Here is a 17,682-nt window from a genome sequence, read left to right on the forward strand (position 1 = left end):
AACAGCCTAAGGAGACAGCAGCAGCCAGAGCACCAGCTGTGGGGCTTCACACGGGGAAAACAAGCCCTCCGCATGGCAAACTTTTTGATGTGATAAAAAAATAATACTCTTTAAACATTTTACTAAGTGACTTTCAAATTCCAACTTTATTAAAGAAAGCCTCCCTTGCTTGTATAGTCTTCGTCTACACCACTAGTCATTCACTGCTGGAGGAGGGGAACCATGATGCCAGTCCCACCAGGACAGAGGAAACACAGGGATCAGAAGGACTGGGGCTGTGGCCTGTTCAGAACCCTACTCGGTGGTGTTTCTGAAGAAGTCCGTCTTGTGGGTTCCTTTTGTTCCTGTGATGCTCCTTTTAGAGCCACATTTTGTACACTCAACCCATCACTTTCTAATCGTCTGCGTCTTTCTTTTCTTTCTAACTATGTGAGTACTTGGGGTTCAAATCTGGACATTTTTTGTTTTTGTTTTCCGCATCAGTGACTAAGCTCAGGTGTGATGGAAAGTTGGGTGCTCCGTCTTCCCATAGGGTCCCTAAAGTTACCCTGTGTAAGTCTGGCTCCTGCTCTTGGTAAGGGGACTTCCACAAGGAACCTGTGACATCAAACCCCACTGCTGGTGATTGGGGTTCTATCAGGACATCTTCACACGGTTTTATGAGGTCTTTCTAGATCTTCTGGGTTTTTGTTTTTTTTTTTTTCGGGACAAGGTTTTTCTGTGTAGCATTGGCTGTCCTGGAACTAGCTCTGTAGACCAGGTTGGCCTTGAACTCACTGAGATCCACCTGCCTCTGACTCCTGACTGCTGGGATTAAAGGTGTGCGCCACTGTGCTCGGCTAGATCTTGTGTTCTTAGTGTGGCTTTTCTATGGAATTAGTTTCTCAAAGATGTGCCAGGCTGTCTGACATAAACTCACTTTAAAAGCTTGGAAATGTCAAATGGAGGCAAGAATCAAGCCAGGGACAAGTCAAGAGGGAGCTGGGAAAATAGAAATTGGTTTATAAGAGAAAACTCACTAAGCCAACTCTGCCAGGTCGGCGAGGTTTCAACAAGATGCCCAACTTGAGTTTACTCCCTGAAATATGTGATAAAAAAAAAAATCAGCACCTGCAAGTTGTTCTCTGATCTCCATACATATACCATGGCATGTGTGCACCTTCATATAATTTTTAAAAAAAATCTGTAACTCGGGGAGCCCCATTCCTACCCAGTAGGCCAAGAGGAAGACCTCTGTTTTCTTAAGGAGTTGGCAACAGTATTAATAAGCATGGGGCAGGCATGTTAGGAGGGTACTGACCTCGGTGGATGTGGAGCCCACAGTGCAGGGCTTCACCTCCAGCCTGACCCTCAACCCTGCCTCTCACAATACCCTGAACTTTTGAAGCAGCTCTCAGCTGTGTGTCCTGGGGAGGGAGGGGGAACCCACTACTCCAGAGGGTCAGAAGAAGCCATAATAAGTAAGGGGCAACAAACTCTCCTACCCCTATGGAGTATTGCCTATTTGCCCCGAGCCCTTTCTCTTCCCAGGTAACTGTGGCTTACATGACAAAGAACAGTGCGTGAGGACTTATATTTCTGTGTAGCCACAGTTCTGATAGACCCTGTCAGCCTCCATCCACTTCTCAGAGCTGTTCGGTGACGATCTGGTCCAGGTCAGCGGTAGTGCCTCAGGTAGACCAGCTTCTGCGGTGGGAACTTCTCCCTGCACAAGGGACACTCTGTCTGTGGGGTGAGGTGTGTGTTACAATGGCTGTGTACTGTATCTGGCCTTGATCCCCACTATATCTCTTCCTGGTCCATACACATGCACAGCTGTGAGTCGGCCAGAAAACAGCCTCTCCTAGGGTCTGCATCCTAGGGGCATGGGACGGTGTTGATTGAGCACAGCTGTGCCCACCTCCTTCAATACCTAGGAACCTTGGATTTCTGGGGCCTCTCCTGGGCTTTTCTTCTGACTGAGCCTCTGCCATGGCTTCCCAGCAACCTTGGGCCAAGAGCTGTGGAGGGGAGGGCTTCAGACCCCATCAGTAAGAGACATGTGTGTGTGCTGTTCTAGTCTCCCTTGGAGAACTTCCACCAGGCCAGCTCTGGATGCACCCTGGTACTTCCTCTAAAGAGACAGGACTCTGCACATTCCACACTTACACATGCTGGCACTTGGGCAACTATGTGGACTGACTTTGCAGTGTGAACGCTTGTGTTTTTTGTACTGTAGCCCAGGATGCCCACCTCTTACCAGCAGGACTGCAGCCACATAAAGTCCTCCTCACTTATAGCCTCGGCTTTTGGCCAGGCAGCAGCTCACTGGCTAGTCATGCCAGCCAGGGCCCTGCTGCTTACAGGAAGCAGTGGTTTTGGGCACCTGTCTGCTGGAAACGGTTCAGTGGCACACAGGACAGCTTGGTGTGTGCTAGCATCCTAAGTGTCCTGAGCGTACCAGGAAGCAAGACAAGCCTGTGGTTAAGTGTGGCCTGATCTGTGCCTCTGTCATCTACCATTCACCTGCATACTCAGTCAAACTTCAGAAGAGAGTTTCCCTTCTGACTGGGATGCCCACCTCTCCATCCCCAAGTCAGGAGAGGGCTGGGAGGTGGGGTCGAAGACCGGGGAGCACAGACCTTAGTGTTGCACCACTCAGTAATGCACTCCCAGCAGAAGAGATGGCCACAAGGTGTAGCTGTGGAGTGTCTTCGTTCTTCCAAGCATAGGGTGCAGAGTGGGGTTCTGCAAACAGCCCTGTCTTCCAGGGAACTCCTGTGGGGGTGAGGACACAGCTTAGGTAAGTGCACCATTCACAATCTCAGAGCATGCTGAAGTCCCTCCAACCCCCTGCACACTTGCGGTGGGACCAGTTACCCCCTGTCACCTGCGGTGGGACAGGTTGCCCCTGTACTCCTGCGGTGGGACAGGTTACCCAGTCACCTGCGGTGGGACAGGTTGCGGTGCAGCCTCCACTCCTTCCTGGCTCGCTGCTTCTGCCTGAAGCTGTACACCTGCAGTCCCATGGACAGTGCCAGATGCAATAGGGAGATGAGACCCAGCAGTCTGTAGCTTGTGCGAACCCTCAGGTCCTCTCCAGCCAGGCGGCGAGCACGGAGCTGTTGAGACAGGTGACCCACCCCACTGCCATCAGGATCCCCCTAGGACCTGGCCTCTTGTCTGCTGGAGGTTTTATGTTCAGCCAGGCCTACCCTTGACACTGGGAGTATCCAGAGAACAAGAATCAACCAGGGAGATGGGCTCAAGTATTGTAGTGAGGGAGAACCCTAGCTACTGGTTGACCTTTAGGCATTAGATGCAAACTGAGCCCAGGAGGCTAGATGGGCCAGGAAAATGGGTACAGATTCTGGAGCTGTTTGGGGACCACTTCAGAGGACGAGTAGGGTGGGGAACAGCAAGGGGAACCTCGACAGGCAGATGCTGTTCCCTTTACTGCGTCCTCTGGGGACACTTTGACCGCCACGGATACTGTCCTAGCCGCTGCTGTAGCTGGTGATGTAACTCCCATCCACATCCACAAGAACTGTGGTCTTCTACTCTGTACTCCTTCCTGCCGGCAGGGAGATGAAGACACCAGGGCACGCTATGCCTTGGGCTGGAGCAGAAAAACGGGATGGCAAGCCCTACAGCAAACCCAGTATCCAACGTTCAGTAGCCATTAGGAAGGGAGGCACAGCTGCTCCAATAAATGATTGCTTGGGGGGGTTTGCTGGACAACCCCTTGTCTGGCAGTACCGAGGTTATCCTGAGGCTAGACCATGGTTATATGATGAGGGGGCGTGGTAGGGGCAGTTTCACTGGAGGGAGAGATGGCAACTCTGCTGGGTGGTGGGCATGGGTGTGATACCCAAGGGTAGGTTTTCTGATTAACAGGATGCAAGGGCCTTGGTAGAAAGTTAGGGTGTGAAGAAGTGGGGGTTTATTACAGATTATGATGAGAGATATGCTTACTGTGGGCTACCGTAGGAATATTTGTAGATCAAGCCCTAAGACCTTGCCTTTCTGGTAGGGCTGCTATAGGCAGGGATGGAAGGGAAAGGCCAGGCTCTGGGCTAGAACCTGCACTTGACACCTTCTGGAATAGGTACTCATCCCCCTAAGCAGTGAAATGGATGCAGCCACAGGCCAGTAGGGAGAAAACTACTGTAGGGCTAAACCCAAGTCCACTCAGTGCCTGGCTCTGCTGCCGCACATGCTGGTTGTAGGAAGGAAAGGATTTACTCCACTTTCAGTTTGTGGAAACTGGACTTCCCTGGGCCTCTTAGGAAATTGTAACTGAATAAACTCTGCTGTTGCCCAAACTCAGAAACATTTGGCTGTGGTCATGCCATCAGCATGGGCCTCAAAGAGGCTGCACACCCCAGCCCACATTCAGTCCCCCTTGGCAGTGCTACTTACATAACGGATCCCCGCTGCCCTCTTGGCCAGGTGGTAGAAGGCACCATGGATGTAAAACCAAGCAACGTGGAACCGATGGAGGCAGGCAAGGCCCTGTCTGAGGATAAAGACTGCCCGCTGGAGTGTCCTCCTCTGCTGTTCAGTCAGGGTGGCTGCATGGTGACGCACCCAGCGCCTTGCCCCTGATCGGCTGCGTCCTCCAGATGGCAGACGTGTACTGTCACCATCGGCTTGCAGCTCCTGCTCCAAGGGCAGCAGCGCTTTGTCCAGGAGGTAGGGCAAGACAGCGTGCAGTGCAACCAGCACTCCACGGCGCAGCCTGGAGGGCACACGCTGCTGGGAGGGGTCCACCTGAATGATTCCGACATACTCCTCTCCAAGCGTCTGATAGCCTGGGGATCAATGCACAATGATGAGGATCCAGTACAGGGACGTCACACCCCTCCCCCTCCGCATCGTCAGTCATCCTGGAACCTGCCCTCCAGGCTGTCAACCTGTGAGACCTAGCCAAGATCAACATGGCTTCTTACTAAACCCACTGTGGTGTAGCTGTGATTTCACGATGTGACACAGATTGCCACTCTGGGATAGGTCCTTGTTTCACTGGTCAGCTCCTGCTGTCTTCAGTCTTAATTTGTTCCCAGTTTCCAAGTCCCTCCTCTGCCTAACCCCTACCCACCCGCTGTTCAAGATTCTTGTGGCTGCTTCCAGGTTATGGCTCAGTCTGGATCTGGTCCAGTCCTAAGTATGAGGTGTAAGGTCAGCTGCTTACTTGACAGTATCACAGAATCAGATAAAGCACCCTCAAGCCTGCCCCTGCCAAAAGCTAGCTTACAGTTCAGGTTGGGAAAGCCTTGTCTTCTTACACCCTGAAGAAGGCACAGCCAGACCTCTTATTCCTGAGGCCAAACCTGTGGTGCACCTTCAACTACGCTCTCCACGTGTCTATGACCCTGTTTGTAACAAGCTCTGCCCCCAGCGTGTCTGGTCGTGGTCTACACTTAGCCTCCTTGTATCTGGCAATGCCTCATAAAAGGGAAAGGCACTTTTCCTGAGAGAGGCGTCTTCAGTGACTGGCTCCTTGCTTTGTCTGACCAGAAAATATGCTTTCCCCCGGGACTTGGTGTTTTGTCCCGAAGAGATCAACACTTTTCAGATGTCTTAGTGTGGTTACTTGGTTCCTGCTGTTTCTCCCGCACCCAGAGTGTAGTCTTTTGGGGCAGGTAATCCACAGTGATCTCTCCTGGTGTCTTCCCAGGTGCTCTGCATTCCTTGTTGGATGTTGAGCTGGCACTGGTGACCTGAGGCCCCTACCATGAATTTTCTGTCAAGGACTATCAGCTTTTCTTCATCCACCTCATGCAGGTTTAATGGCCAGTATGTGAGGGGTCAGGACTGACTTGCCTTTGGCCACTGAGAAATGGGTCCTGGGGTTGGGGATTTATCTCAGTGGTAGAGCTTGCCTTGTCTAGCAAGCCCAAGACCCAGGGTTGGGTCCTCAGCTCTGGGCCGGGGATAGGTCCCAACAGCACCCCTGAGAAGGTTCTGGATGAAGTCTTCAGGGATATACAAATGCAAGGAGACCCCTGGCTGAGAGCTAGTGCTAGGCTAGCCTCTAGAGAGAATCTAGGGCAGCACCTCCCCTCTGGTCAGTGTTTTCCTTCCCTGAGGCTACAAGCAGGTGAATCCCAGGAGCTGCCAAAGACTGGCTAAGTACTGCTACCTGCAATTGTGGTGAGGCCAAAGTAGGCTATATCGGAGAGTAGCTCAATCTCTTTCCTCCATTCCAGCCATTTCTTTGCACCTGAGAGGAGAAAAATGTTACCTCTGGGCAAGTGACGTAGGTTCACTGAAATTCTCTCCCCCACTCGGGTGTGTGGGGGGCGTTAAAGTCCAGGTCACATCCCTTCTCTTCTAGGGCGACCCTCAACTACTTTTTCTCTCAGGCTCCTCTGCTTCCCTGCCCTGTCCTCTCTCCACCTGGTTAACGTGAATGACTCCGAGGGAAGGCTACTTCCTAAGAACCTCTCAGCTGTAACTGTCTTGAGTCAGGAACTGTTCTAGGACTTAGGAGGCCCCAGGAAAGTCTAGATAGTGCCAAGAACACAAGCCAGAGATCACCTGTTTAGTATCAAATCTCGGCTCTCCCAAATCCCTGCCTGGGAAATCTTTCTGGAAACCTCCACGTGCCTCCCTGTAAGAGTAATAATCAGGTCCAACCTGTAGGGGCGTATGAGAAATAAACGGGCAAATGTTTTAACACTAACCAGGCACTGCCCGGCGCAGAGACCTGCAAAGTGCTCTGCACGAAGTCTGTTTTGATCCTCACTTTTCTAAGGAGCTTCGGAGCTGCGACCTGTCTGGGTGCCAGGGGCGCTCACCCGCTAAGCTGTGCAGCGCGCCCCCCGCCGCGCTCCGCAGGCCTCCCAGGTAGTAATCGTCCTTCTGCGCCGCCCGGATCACTTCGGGTGCACCTGCCAGCGCCATGGCCCGAGTCGGTGAGCTCACACCGCGCCGGCGCACCCCACGGGCGGGGCCTGTGACGCTCGACGTGCACTTCGGTCGTGCGGCGCAGACTGTGAGCGTCACGCGGACGAAGGCGGAGCCTAGGCGGGACATCATGAGAGGCAGTGATCTAAGGGCGGAGCTACGTGGAGGCTGGGCTGTGAGCAGGGCCACGAAGGAGGGGTGGGGCCACGAAGGAGAGGGGGCGGAGTCTGTGCCTGGAGGGCGGAGCCACGTAGTCTTGATTCTTGGCGGGCAGGACCCTGAGATAGCTCTGCTTCGCAGGCTTGATTCAGGTTTAGTTTTTTGGCAGGAGGTACATGTCACTGGGACCCTTTAGGATAGTCATGCGGTCTCCCCAGTTCTGTTTTGGAGTTTTTCCGGCTGCCTCGGCTTGGATTGGGCAGCCCCGGACAGTACCTTTGACCGCGGCCAGAAGGCAGTCACGTCTCAAGCAGAGGCACAAGCTTCTCGCCAAATCAAATATAACAGCTTGAAATGCCGGTTCTTTGAAAGCCCAAGGCTGCATGTGTCTCTCGGAAACTTTTTTCTCTTCAAATTCAGAAGTTCGGCTCTAGCATAACTATGAGGAATGGCCTGCTCCTAATGTCCCCTCAAGGACTACTCCTTTTACCGGACTGCATTTCCTGGATTCTCTTCTCTCGATCACGGGGAGCAAGGCCGTGATTCATTCCAAGGGGGCGCTTAAGTGTCTCTCTCCATAAGCTCAAATCCTAGCCACAGACCTTGCCTCCGCTGTTGACCGGTGTCTTGACCCTCAGGTTCCTCCTTGTAGGTTGTGGATATAAGGCACTCCTCGACCCCTTCTCTCAAGGGTTCAAAGGTTCTTCTTAAGGGACAAACCACAGGATGACCAGCAGGTGGTGCCATCAGCCCATCTATTCTACTAGCTTGGGCAGCTGGGGACTAGTAGCCCAAAGAAATCCTGCACGGGCCCCCAAAATGGATATGGTATGTACTAGTAAGTGGATACTAGCCATAAGCAAAGAACATTGAGGCTATAGTTCATGATCCTAGAGAAGCTAAGTAATAAGGTAAACCCAAAGAAAAACATATATAGACCCACCTTTAAATTGGAAACAGACAAAATTTGGGAGCATGGGGGTAGGGGGGATGGTGAGAAGGAAGGGGAGAAGAGGAGGGTTGAGGAGAACTTGAGGGAATGGGATAGTCGAGATGGAGGAAGGACAGATATGAGAGCAAGGAAAGAGATATCTTGATTGAGGGAGCCATTATGGGGTTAGCAAGAAACCTGGCTCTAGAAAAATTCCCAGGAATCCACAAGGATGACTCCAGCAATAGAGGAGTGGGGACCTGAACTGGCCTTGCCCTGTAGTCAGACTTATGATACTTAAATATCACCATAGAACCTTCATCCAACAACAGATGGAAACAGAGGCGGAGAACCTCATCAGAGCACTGGACTGAGAGTGGAAGGAGTGAGAGTATGAGCAAGGAAGTCAAGGCCATGAGGGGCTCACCCACTGAGACAGTTTGCCTGAGCCAATGGGAGTTCACCAACTCCAACTAGACTGGGAGTGAATGAGCTTGGGATCAAACTAGTCCCTCTGAATGTGATTAATAGTTGGGGCAGATTGAGGAGCCAATGACAGTGACACTGGGATTTGTCTCTACTGCATGTACTGGCTTTTTGGGATCCTATTCTCTTTGAATGTATACCTTGCTCAACCTAGATGTAGTAGGGAGGGCCTTGGACTTTCCACAGGGCAAGGTGCCTTGCCCTCTCTTAGGAATGGAGAGGGGTGGGGTGGGAGGGTGTGTGGAGGGAGTGGGAGTGGAGTGGGAGGAGGGGAGGGAGTGGGAATTTGGATTGGTATTTTTTAAAGTAATAAAATAAAATAAAAATAATACTATAAATCCTGCACGTGTTGGGAAACAAGAGAGAAAGTGAGTGGGCAGGATGAGGAGTGACCTCATTGTAAATCAGTTCTCCGAGTTCCCAGGTGACTGTCTGGCCTGGAGTCTCTCTTTGCTTTTCAGTGTTCCGGGGTTCCGGGGCTCTGAGCTGGTGGCAGAGCGAGAATTCTTGCTGAGGGATAGGGCTATGCCGCTGGTCACCGCCCTTTGACCACTCTTTCCTGAGGCAAAGGGGTCCTGGGCCTGATCCTGTGACTAACTCCCTTCTAAACTTTCCCCTTTGTTCCAAAGAGGGAAGACAGGAAGGCCAGGCTCCTGAGGACTTCAGGGAAGGCACCAGAGGTGTGGGTCATGGTGGTTGACAGGCCTAGCCCTGGCTGTGGCTTTCCCATTCCTGCCTCCTGGGCTCCTTGAGGGCCTCCCCAATCTGTGAGCTAAGTGTTATTCCCTGTTATCAATTGTAGTGGGGTTCCCTGGGGACCCTGCAACAGAGCATCTCTGGGTTGGCCGTTGACTGCCTCCCTTGGGACCCTCAATAGCCCTGTGCCATCGGAAAGGGACAAGGTGTGTCCTGCACAGTCCTTCATTTGGTGGGTCTCAGCTTTCTGGCCTGTGGGTCAGGAATGATCATGGCAATTGGCAGGTGTTTATTGAGAGCCCACCATGCTAGTACTGAGCACATGGATTGTCTGGCGCACATAGAGATGCAGGTGGGCGGAAGATCCGGGACAGGATGAAACCCTGCATCTCTGACACAGGAGCTTCTGGGGCAAAGGTTAATCATCCTGGAAGCAGTCTTCACACTTTTGCCTCTCAACAACTGCTTCTATATTCTTCATACGCTGGGTATTTTATTGTCCTGCCTAATGTTCTTTGTGAGGAATACTAGCTCTGGCCACTTTGTTTTCTAATTTTATTAAATAATTAAATTTATTGTGTGTGTTATATGCATATGTGTGTATGCATGTTCGCACATGTGCGGGTATATGTGGTGTATGTGTGTGTGTGTGTGGTGGTGTGAGGGTGATATGTGGTGTTGTCCTGGATTGCTCATCCGCTTTATTCATCGGAACAGGGTCTTTCAGTCAAACCCAGAACATGCCCATATGGTTGGTCTTCTTAGCTAACTTGCTCTGGGGATCCCCAGTGTCCGCCTTACAAGGCTGAAATTACAGGCGGTCCATCTCACTCAGGTGATCTCTGGGATCTGAACTGTGGTCCTCATGCTGGGACAACAAGCACTTTATCCACTGAGTTCTGTACCCAGCCCTATCTGCTCATTAATACCATAGTTCTGTTGGTAGGGAGGCCAGGACTGGAAGCCAGGGAACTGGGAGGGGACGCTCAGCAGGTCCCTATTGCCTCTGCTCTGTGTCCCCCCCACCCCAACCGCGGGTTTTCCTTCCCAATACCACCTAGTAGACTGGTAAATGAGATGGTAAGCCAGCGCACAGAAGCTGCCCTTTGCCTGGGTCTGTTTGATTCCTCGGGAACTCTTGCCTCTGCCCCCAGCAGGGATTTACTGTTTTAGTGGTTGATGTAGACATTGAACCTGTCCGGGGCTTGCCACACAGCTGCCACTCGGGAAGACAGTGGCAAAGCAGGAAGCAAGGAAAAGCGCAGTAAGCCCATTTCTCTGCCCGATCTAGCAGATTGTACTATTGGGTCCACACCTGCTTTGAGACCTTCACTGGACTTCTGGTCACTGGACACTGGTCAGCTGGCCCCCTGAGAACCAGATGAGGGGCTAGACAATACTTTCTCTGCCGGAATGGAGAGGAAAAGTTTACCCTAGTCTGATGGGTTCTAGGAGGCCTGCCTCACCACCTGGGGCTTGGAGCAGGGGTGAGTCCTGGGGCTCTTTAAATTTTCCATTATACCCCCGTTTTCACTGTCGAGGGGCAGAGGGACTGGGTAACAACCCGCCCAGGTGTAGCTCCTATACAAGGATGTGACTGTTAGGGTGGGGCCTGCCTTAGGCAGGAGGCCCCTCAACAGGACTGCAAACCTGGAAAACAGGTTCCTCCACCCAGGGCGGGCAGGCGGGAGGCTCTGTGAGCTCACCACAGCCAGCTGCCTTGGTTGCTGCAGATTGGAGCCCTGGAGGTACTGTGGGCACCAAGAAATGGTGGGGGTTTTGGAGGGAATGTGTGGCCCCAGAACCAAGCCTGGGAGGCTCTGTCTGGTAGGCAGAGGCCTCTGAGAGCCTCCCTCACTGCTCCTGTGGGCTTGCTAGTGAGGGTAGGAACGGGAGCAGGAAAGTTAAGCCCTTTTTGGAGACCGGGTACCCTGAGAAGGGACTCTGGGTAGTTCTGGGGGTGCAGGCAGGTGACTGAGATGCTACCCTTAGCCAGAAACCAGGGTAAAGGTGGTTATGTTCCTTTGCTGGCCCTAGAGACAGGAAAATTTGAATTCTCAGTGCTGAGCCAGCATGGGCCTCTGGGGCTTTGTGCATTCTCAGACTTGGAGCTGAGATGGACACAGAGCCCTGGGGCTGGGGAGGAAGGAGCTTGGTCCTGGTAGCATAGAACTGAACCCAAGTCTGCCTGGTCCCACTTCTCTTTATCTGTTGATGGAATGTGTTGTCTAGCATTGGGCAGCAAGACTTTATCGGTGGGGTGAGGGGTCCTGACACTGTGGCCATCATTCTGAACCTCGCTGGATAGCAAGGGGCTTACATAAAGGTTCCCAGGAAGCCAGGCAGCAGTGCCGCCTTTAACCCCAGCACACAGGAGGTAGAGGCAGGGGGATCTCTGTGAGTTGGAGACCAGCCTGGTCTACAGAGCAAGTTCCAGGACAGGCTCCAAAGCTACACGTAGAAACCTTCCCTCAAAAATAAAATAAAAAATTAATTAAAGTTCCCAGGGAGTGGAGATCTGGAAGGAGGGGGAAGGACCTCTGTCCATGAGGAAAATTTGGCCATATGGACACATGCAGGATAGAGATGATGGGCAAGTTGTGACTGAGCAGGGATACAGGCCTTTCTATCCCCCTCCCATAAAGCTGCTTCCTTGAGGGAAGCCTAGGCTGGGAGCAGAATGGGCCTGGAAGGTCAGGTCCTGTGGGGCTCTTCGTGGACAGGGCTAGGGACTGGGGGCTAGAGACTGTGGAGCTCCCGTGGCACGCACCCAGCAGCCTCCTGGTATGGGGGAGAACCTGTGGGAAGGATAGGTAGGGAAGGTACCTGCTCTTCAGGGTTGCCTTCGTGTCTTTATCTTTCCTAGGCCTCAACTCCATCATCTGTCAAGCAAGAGGGCAGTCCAGGAGAGCAAGCACAGGTCCACTCCTCTCTCGGGGCCTGCTGGGAGATGGTGGTTGAGCAGTAGAGGCTTCAACTTCAGGCAGAGATCTACCAGTCCTGATCAGCATAGATTCTATGAGGCTAGCCTGGGATCTAGGCCATCTCTGTGTCCCCCTCTGCTCTAAGCCAGGACCAAGTCTAGAGCTTGGCGCATGCAGAATGCAGTACAAGCAAGAAGCTGCCAGATGGTAGTGTTGAAGCTTGTAGCTGGGTGAGGAGAAAACCAAAAATTCCTTTCTTTTTCTTTTTCTCTTGTGTGTGTGTGTGTGTGTGTGTGTGTGTGTGTGTGTCTGTGTCTGTGTCTGTGTCTGTGTGTGTGTCTGTGTTTAGAGATAGGGTTTCTCAGTGTAGCTTTGGAGCCCATCTGTCCTGGAACTCGCTCTGTAGACCAGGCTGGCCTAGAACTCACAGAGATCCACCTACCTCTGCCTCCCGAGTGCTGGGATTAAAGGGGTGCGTCACCACTGCCCGGTGAGAACCATAATTTCTGATTTCTGATGATCCCTAAATTTCCAGAGATGTTGTGATTCTTTCTTGGCCTTAGATGTGAGAGTCAAGAATGGCCAAGGCTGGTGAGCAGCTGCTGCCTGCAGGTTGTGATGGCCTTGAAGGACAAATGTGAGGCGGGTTTAGGTCCACAAAGTGTATCTGAGGCCAGCCACAGGGATCCCACTGAGAGCAGAGTGGCTTGGACCCACGAAACCATCTCCTTGGATGTGTTGAAGGTCAGAATCACAGGCAAAGGTTTATTAATGTGAGCTCTGTGCATCTCAGATAGGTGCTCTGCAACATTTATATCCATGGTGTTCTGGAATAAGAGGGCTTTGGGGGGTCACAGTCTCAAGACCAGGTCTCTGTCAGTGCCTGTCACCCTGGTTCCTGAAACAGTCCTAGATGGTATTTGGCCTTGTCACCCCTTGATCTTCTGTGCTGGAACCTTCAGGGGATCCTCAACTCTACTGAGAATCCAGTATTCAGTGTTCCTGTGGGCAATCAAGGGATCTAAAAAGCTATTGTTCGGGGCAGAATTCTCAGTAAAACAAACATTGCTCCATCTCTTATGAGCCACATGCTGGCTTGTCCTTGGACCCTGTTAAAACAGCAGCTTACTTCCTTGCCATGTCTCCGCAGGCATGTCCCTGTGTCTCCAGGGGCGCTCCCCGTTTTCCGGGCCTTGACAGACAGGTAGAAGACAGCTGATTGCTGTAGCTCTGCCTCCTCGGAAGCAGCTGCTCCTAGGGATGGCAGGGTCTGAGATGCCCAGCTGCCCATACCACATTCCCACTTGAGTTCCTAGGGGATTGTCAATCTGATAATGGCTAAGCAGCCCACCCGGCAGTGGAGTCCAGGGTGTTGCAGTTAGTATCCTCGGGTGGCAGGAAGGAAGTGAGGGAGGAAGGAAAGAAGGAAGAGAACTAGCTATGACTCCATAGTGCTGCAGTTCCCCCAGATGACTCTTGGGTGCAGGGCTGCTGGCTGCAGGTTTTATGGAAGTGACAATCTTCCTGAACACTCCTTCTCCTAAGAACTACTTGGACGAAGCCCAAGCCTAGGCAGTCCTGAGTCCTCTCTGAGTCCCCTCAGAACCCCTTTATGCTCTCCCCTGAGCTGGCACCTTCTCCCTATTAGCCTAGATTCTGCTCCAGGGTGGGAGCAGACAGTCTCTGATTACTGGGGAAGGAGAGTTTAGCAGGGGACACAGACGAGTCTTGCTTCCCTGTACTGGCCTCTGTGTCTCTCAACCCTTGTGACTCTACACCGGAATTCCATTTAGCCTGCTCCAATAAGCAAGCCTGTAGAAGCCAGAGCCAAGCAGGGACTGAGCAAGTTCTGTGTGCAGCCCCTTCAGCCCCTCCTCTGAGAATCTTTATCAGGGCTCACTCAGTCCATGTTTCTGTGTCTCCATTCCAGGGGTTAGGGTTGTCACTGAGGTGTGGGCTTCTGTTTGCAGTAATGTTCATCATAGCCTATTCTGAGAGAAGTGTCCTCGGGGCAGAGGAAGGAGCTGAGTGGGATTCCAGAGTGTGACCACATAGAAAGATGTGTCAGTCATCAGGTCTGGCTTCACGGCATCCCTGGGAGGGAGGACACTGTACCTGCGACCACCTGTGGAAGGTGTGCTCTGCACCCTCTTTTAAAGAGGGAAAACCTAGGCTCTGGGATCTTCTTAGCCACACTGGGCAGGCTTCAGGCTGAGCTCTGACCCAGAGACTCCAACCCTCTAAGTTTGTTCTTCAGACTTTGAGTAACCATCAAGGTACCACAGGGTTCCTCTCTTCCCCCTGGACCTGTCTGAAGAGCCAGCCTTCAATAGGCATCTTTTAGGATTTTGTATTTATCAAATGCAAGGTATTGTTCTGTTGTGACTAATTTACATAAATATTACCGGGGTACAAAGGTTGTCATCTTGGGACTCCTTTGCATAAATTGCTGATGATCCTATATAGCTTTTGCTTGGAAGGGTTATATCTAGGAGTGTGTTGGAGCCTGTGAGGACCAGCTTGTAAAGTCAGCTGTTAAATCTCCAGTAATTCTGAGAGCTGGATGTTGAACACAACCATTATTAAAATCAAATTAAACTAATTACATATGTAAGACATATAAATTACATAAAACACAAAGGTAATAAACACTTAAAGCATATCACTTCCTAATTACACCCTGCTGTTATCTCTGCTCTTGTCTAGATAGGACTTGATGGTGTCTACGTAGTGGGAATGCTGTAAACACATGCGTCTCTCCTCAGCCCCATGTTCAGTGGCAGCATCATCGGTGACGTAAGATCAACCCTGGTGGGGATGCTTGCTTCATGGAAACGGTCAGCTGTCACACTTCCAGGCTTCTTCTGGGACTTGTTGCTAAATCTTGGTCAGCACATTCTAGTCTTTCCATTGATACAATCCACATTAAAATCGAAAGTGCTGGGGCTGGAGAGATGGCTCAGTGGTTAAGAGCACTGACTGCTCTTCCAGAGGACCCAGGTTCAATTCCCAGCACCCACATGGCAGCTCACAACTGTCTGAAAATCCAGTTCCAGGGGACCTGACACCTTCACACCAATGCACATAAAATAAAAGATAAATAAATCATAAAAATTTATAAAAAAAAAAGTAAAATCGAAAGTGCTTCAGGCTTGGTGGCACAGACCTATAATCCCAGCAGAAGGGAAGCCGGGGCAGAACAATCTCCAAGGTTAGCCTGGTCTACATGTCTAGACAACCCACTCCTGAAAATTATTCTCTGACTTCTACATGCACACTGTGGCACATGTGTGTCCATATTCTCACACAGACATCACATACACACACTCCTAAAACCAAAGTGCCCAATATGGTGGATCACTCCTTTAATCCCAGCACTCAGGAGGAGGCAAAGGCATTCAGAACCCCATGTGCTGGAGGTCAGCCTGGTCTACTTAAAAAGTTCCAGGTCCACCAGCATGAAACCTTGTCTCGAAACAAACAACTCACAAAACGATCATTTAAGAATACTTATTTATGAAGTCTTGTTAAAAATAACAATGGTAAAACAATTATATATTAATATAAATAACATTTTATGACAAGCTACTTTTTCGAGGCAAAAAAAAAACCCACCAAAAAACAAACGAAAACAAAAAAAATACCAGAAGAGTGACATGTTTTGCGGCTTTGCAAACCCCTCCGCTGTCTGTCGTGTGAAGGACAGCTGCGTCGTCCTCTCCTCTTCTGCACCCCATCTGTCACAATGTGTTGTTTTGGTTGACGGAACTGAGGAAACCTGGCCTCACACAGATCCGCTGCCTCACTCATAACTGTGGACATCCTTCCCGGAGTCTTAAAGGCGCTGCAGCGCAGATCTGACAACACGTAGGGGCCGGGGCTGTCACTACAGTGATGCCCCTTGGTGTGGTGGACCTCGCATGGATCTTTTCCTGTGTATGCCCTGGAATCTATGCCTGGTCTGCCAGAAGAGTCTAGTTCACTGAATCGTGTAGATTTCCCCCACTGTTGACACATTTCATGATGCTACCCAGCTCTTGAGGGCATCACTGCTGATCTGGTGGTGTTTGGGGCGCTGACTGACTCACAGCGGTAGATACAGGTTGTACAAAGCACTAATTTTCACTTAATTTTGATTCTATTATTGGTGAGAAAGCCTGTGGATTCCCTTTTTTAAGTAGCAAGCTTACTTTGTTCTTTATTGTGAGATAGGGTTCTGTTATGTTGCCCAGGCTGGCGTTTAATTGCTAGGCTTGGGTCTGCTTCTAGCCCTTCTGTTTTGAGAAAACATCTGTCAGATGCCCCTGCTGGCACGCCTTGGCTCACCTGCCAGCTGCCTTTCAGATACAGTGATGTTCCAAGAAGCACTTTCTCTCACAGCTCCATGCTTTTCTAGGACACCTCCTTCTGTTCAGTAGGAGTCCTGAGTCTATGGTTGAGATTCAGTACAAGCCCCAAACCCTGCTTCATTAAATCATCTAGGGGAAATAGCTGCTTGTTTGTATTCTGAGTTCAAGATTGTGGAGCACAGGGTGCTAAGGCCCACAGCGTCACCACCATCCATGCCAATCTTGTTACAGGGTAATGAATACTTTTGAGAGGTGTATCAGACTCTTGGGTTCCTAAAGCCTTTGGGGAGCCCAGGTTTTTGTGAAGCGACACTCTGTAGCCTGGCACCTACAGCACACTTGGTTCTGATCTGTGTTTGTTCGGAAATGTGCCTTCAAGATCTGCCTTCTTCTCAAAATGCCACCCTCTTCTTGCTTCCAATGCTGAATGCCATATGTGTGCCCTTGCCAGGACTGCAATGACTATATTCCCTTAGAGACTGGGACTTCTTTGCTGCAGAGGGCCTGTTCCCAGGGCTGTTTAGGCTGCTCAGCCCAGTGACCTAACCTCCTTGGACCTGCTTCCCTGAACAAATGTGTTTCCTGTCTCTGGAGCTCAAATGAGCAAGGCAGGCTCTGCTCTCTGTATAAAGCCAGACCCCGAACCTGCCCCCTTCCCAGCTGAGGGCAGGGGCAGGGTTCTGAGATCTTCGCTGGCCATCGCTGTGTAGCTGGTCTCTGGCTGGCTAGACCGGCTCTGTTACGATGACTGAGCTTGCCTGGACCTGTGGCTTTACTGGGGCCAGCGTAAGTTCTGTGTTCTCTACACATAGTGAATCCAGAGGTAGGCAGCAGGAACTCAGAGAAAAGCCTCAGACCGGAAGAGGCAGCAGTGACTCAGTACAACTAGTGATCCCCAAAGGGCCTAGCTACAAGTTCACCTGCCATGCTACGAGGCCCTGGCCTGCCTCTTGTCGTCAACATTTTCAGGCCCATGTGTCTCCTCACCATGAGATCAGCTCTCAGTAGTCAGGTCAGAGTGGTGCAGGAATCAGTGCGGTCTCTGTAAACGTGGATCCAGGGGACGACCTGAGTTGCTCCAGCAGGGGGATACTGGCTGCCAGGACTGAGGTTAGGAGGGGAGCTGGGGCAGGTGGGGCAAGGGGACACCTCTTTAACTCTCTAGGAACTGAAGATGGTCAGCCTTAGAGGGGTTAGCGAGAATATGGTGAGCCGGGTGTTGGGCAGGAGTAGATGAGGGTTATTT

The 17,682-nt window shown here is 51.4% G+C and overlaps 1 protein-coding gene across 2 annotated transcripts; it reads right to left on the reverse strand.

Annotated features, from left to right (window-relative positions):
* Nucleotides 1-127: 127 nt before the first annotated feature.
* Nucleotides 128-6,938, reverse strand: Pex10 (peroxisomal biogenesis factor 10). Of its 2 annotated transcripts, none has more exons than XM_048416682.3 (6): nucleotides 6,783-6,938; nucleotides 6,125-6,205; nucleotides 4,402-4,793; nucleotides 2,926-3,101; nucleotides 2,622-2,757; nucleotides 128-1,705 (listed from the first exon to the last, which is right to left on the reverse strand). In XM_048416682.3, the coding sequence occupies exons 1-6, from the start codon at nucleotides 6,886-6,888 to the stop codon at nucleotides 1,571-1,573; spliced, it is 1,026 nt and encodes a 341-aa protein (XP_048272639.1). In that variant the 5' UTR covers nucleotides 6,889-6,938; the 3' UTR covers nucleotides 128-1,570. The 2 variants fall into 2 exon arrangements, with proteins under 2 accessions (XP_048272639.1, XP_048272649.1); XM_048416692.3 differs by having other exon boundaries at nucleotides 128-1,725.
* Between the last annotated feature and the right edge of the window lie 10,744 nt (nucleotides 6,939-17,682).

This window comes from Myodes glareolus, chromosome 6, assembly GCF_982192425.1.
Source record: "Myodes glareolus chromosome 6, mMyoGla1.1, whole genome shotgun sequence".
NCBI lineage: Eukaryota > Metazoa > Chordata > Mammalia > Rodentia > Cricetidae > Myodes > Myodes glareolus.

What these genes read in the sequence shown, in the direction of transcription:
- Pex10 (XM_048416682.3), bottom strand. Translation starts at nt 6,888, where the DNA reads ATGGCGCTGGCAGGTGCACCCGAAGTGATCCGGGCGGCGCAGAAGGAC. An exon ending in TGGCCTCACCACAATTGCAG is followed by an intron (nt 4,794 to 6,124) that starts GTAGCAGTACTT and finishes ATTGATCCCCAG; the next exon opens with GCTATCAGACGCTTGGAGAG. An exon ending in CGCAACCTGTCCCACCGCAG is followed by an intron (nt 2,758 to 2,925) that starts GTGACTGGGTAA and finishes TCACCCCCACAG; the next exon opens with GAGTTCCCTGGAAGACAGGG.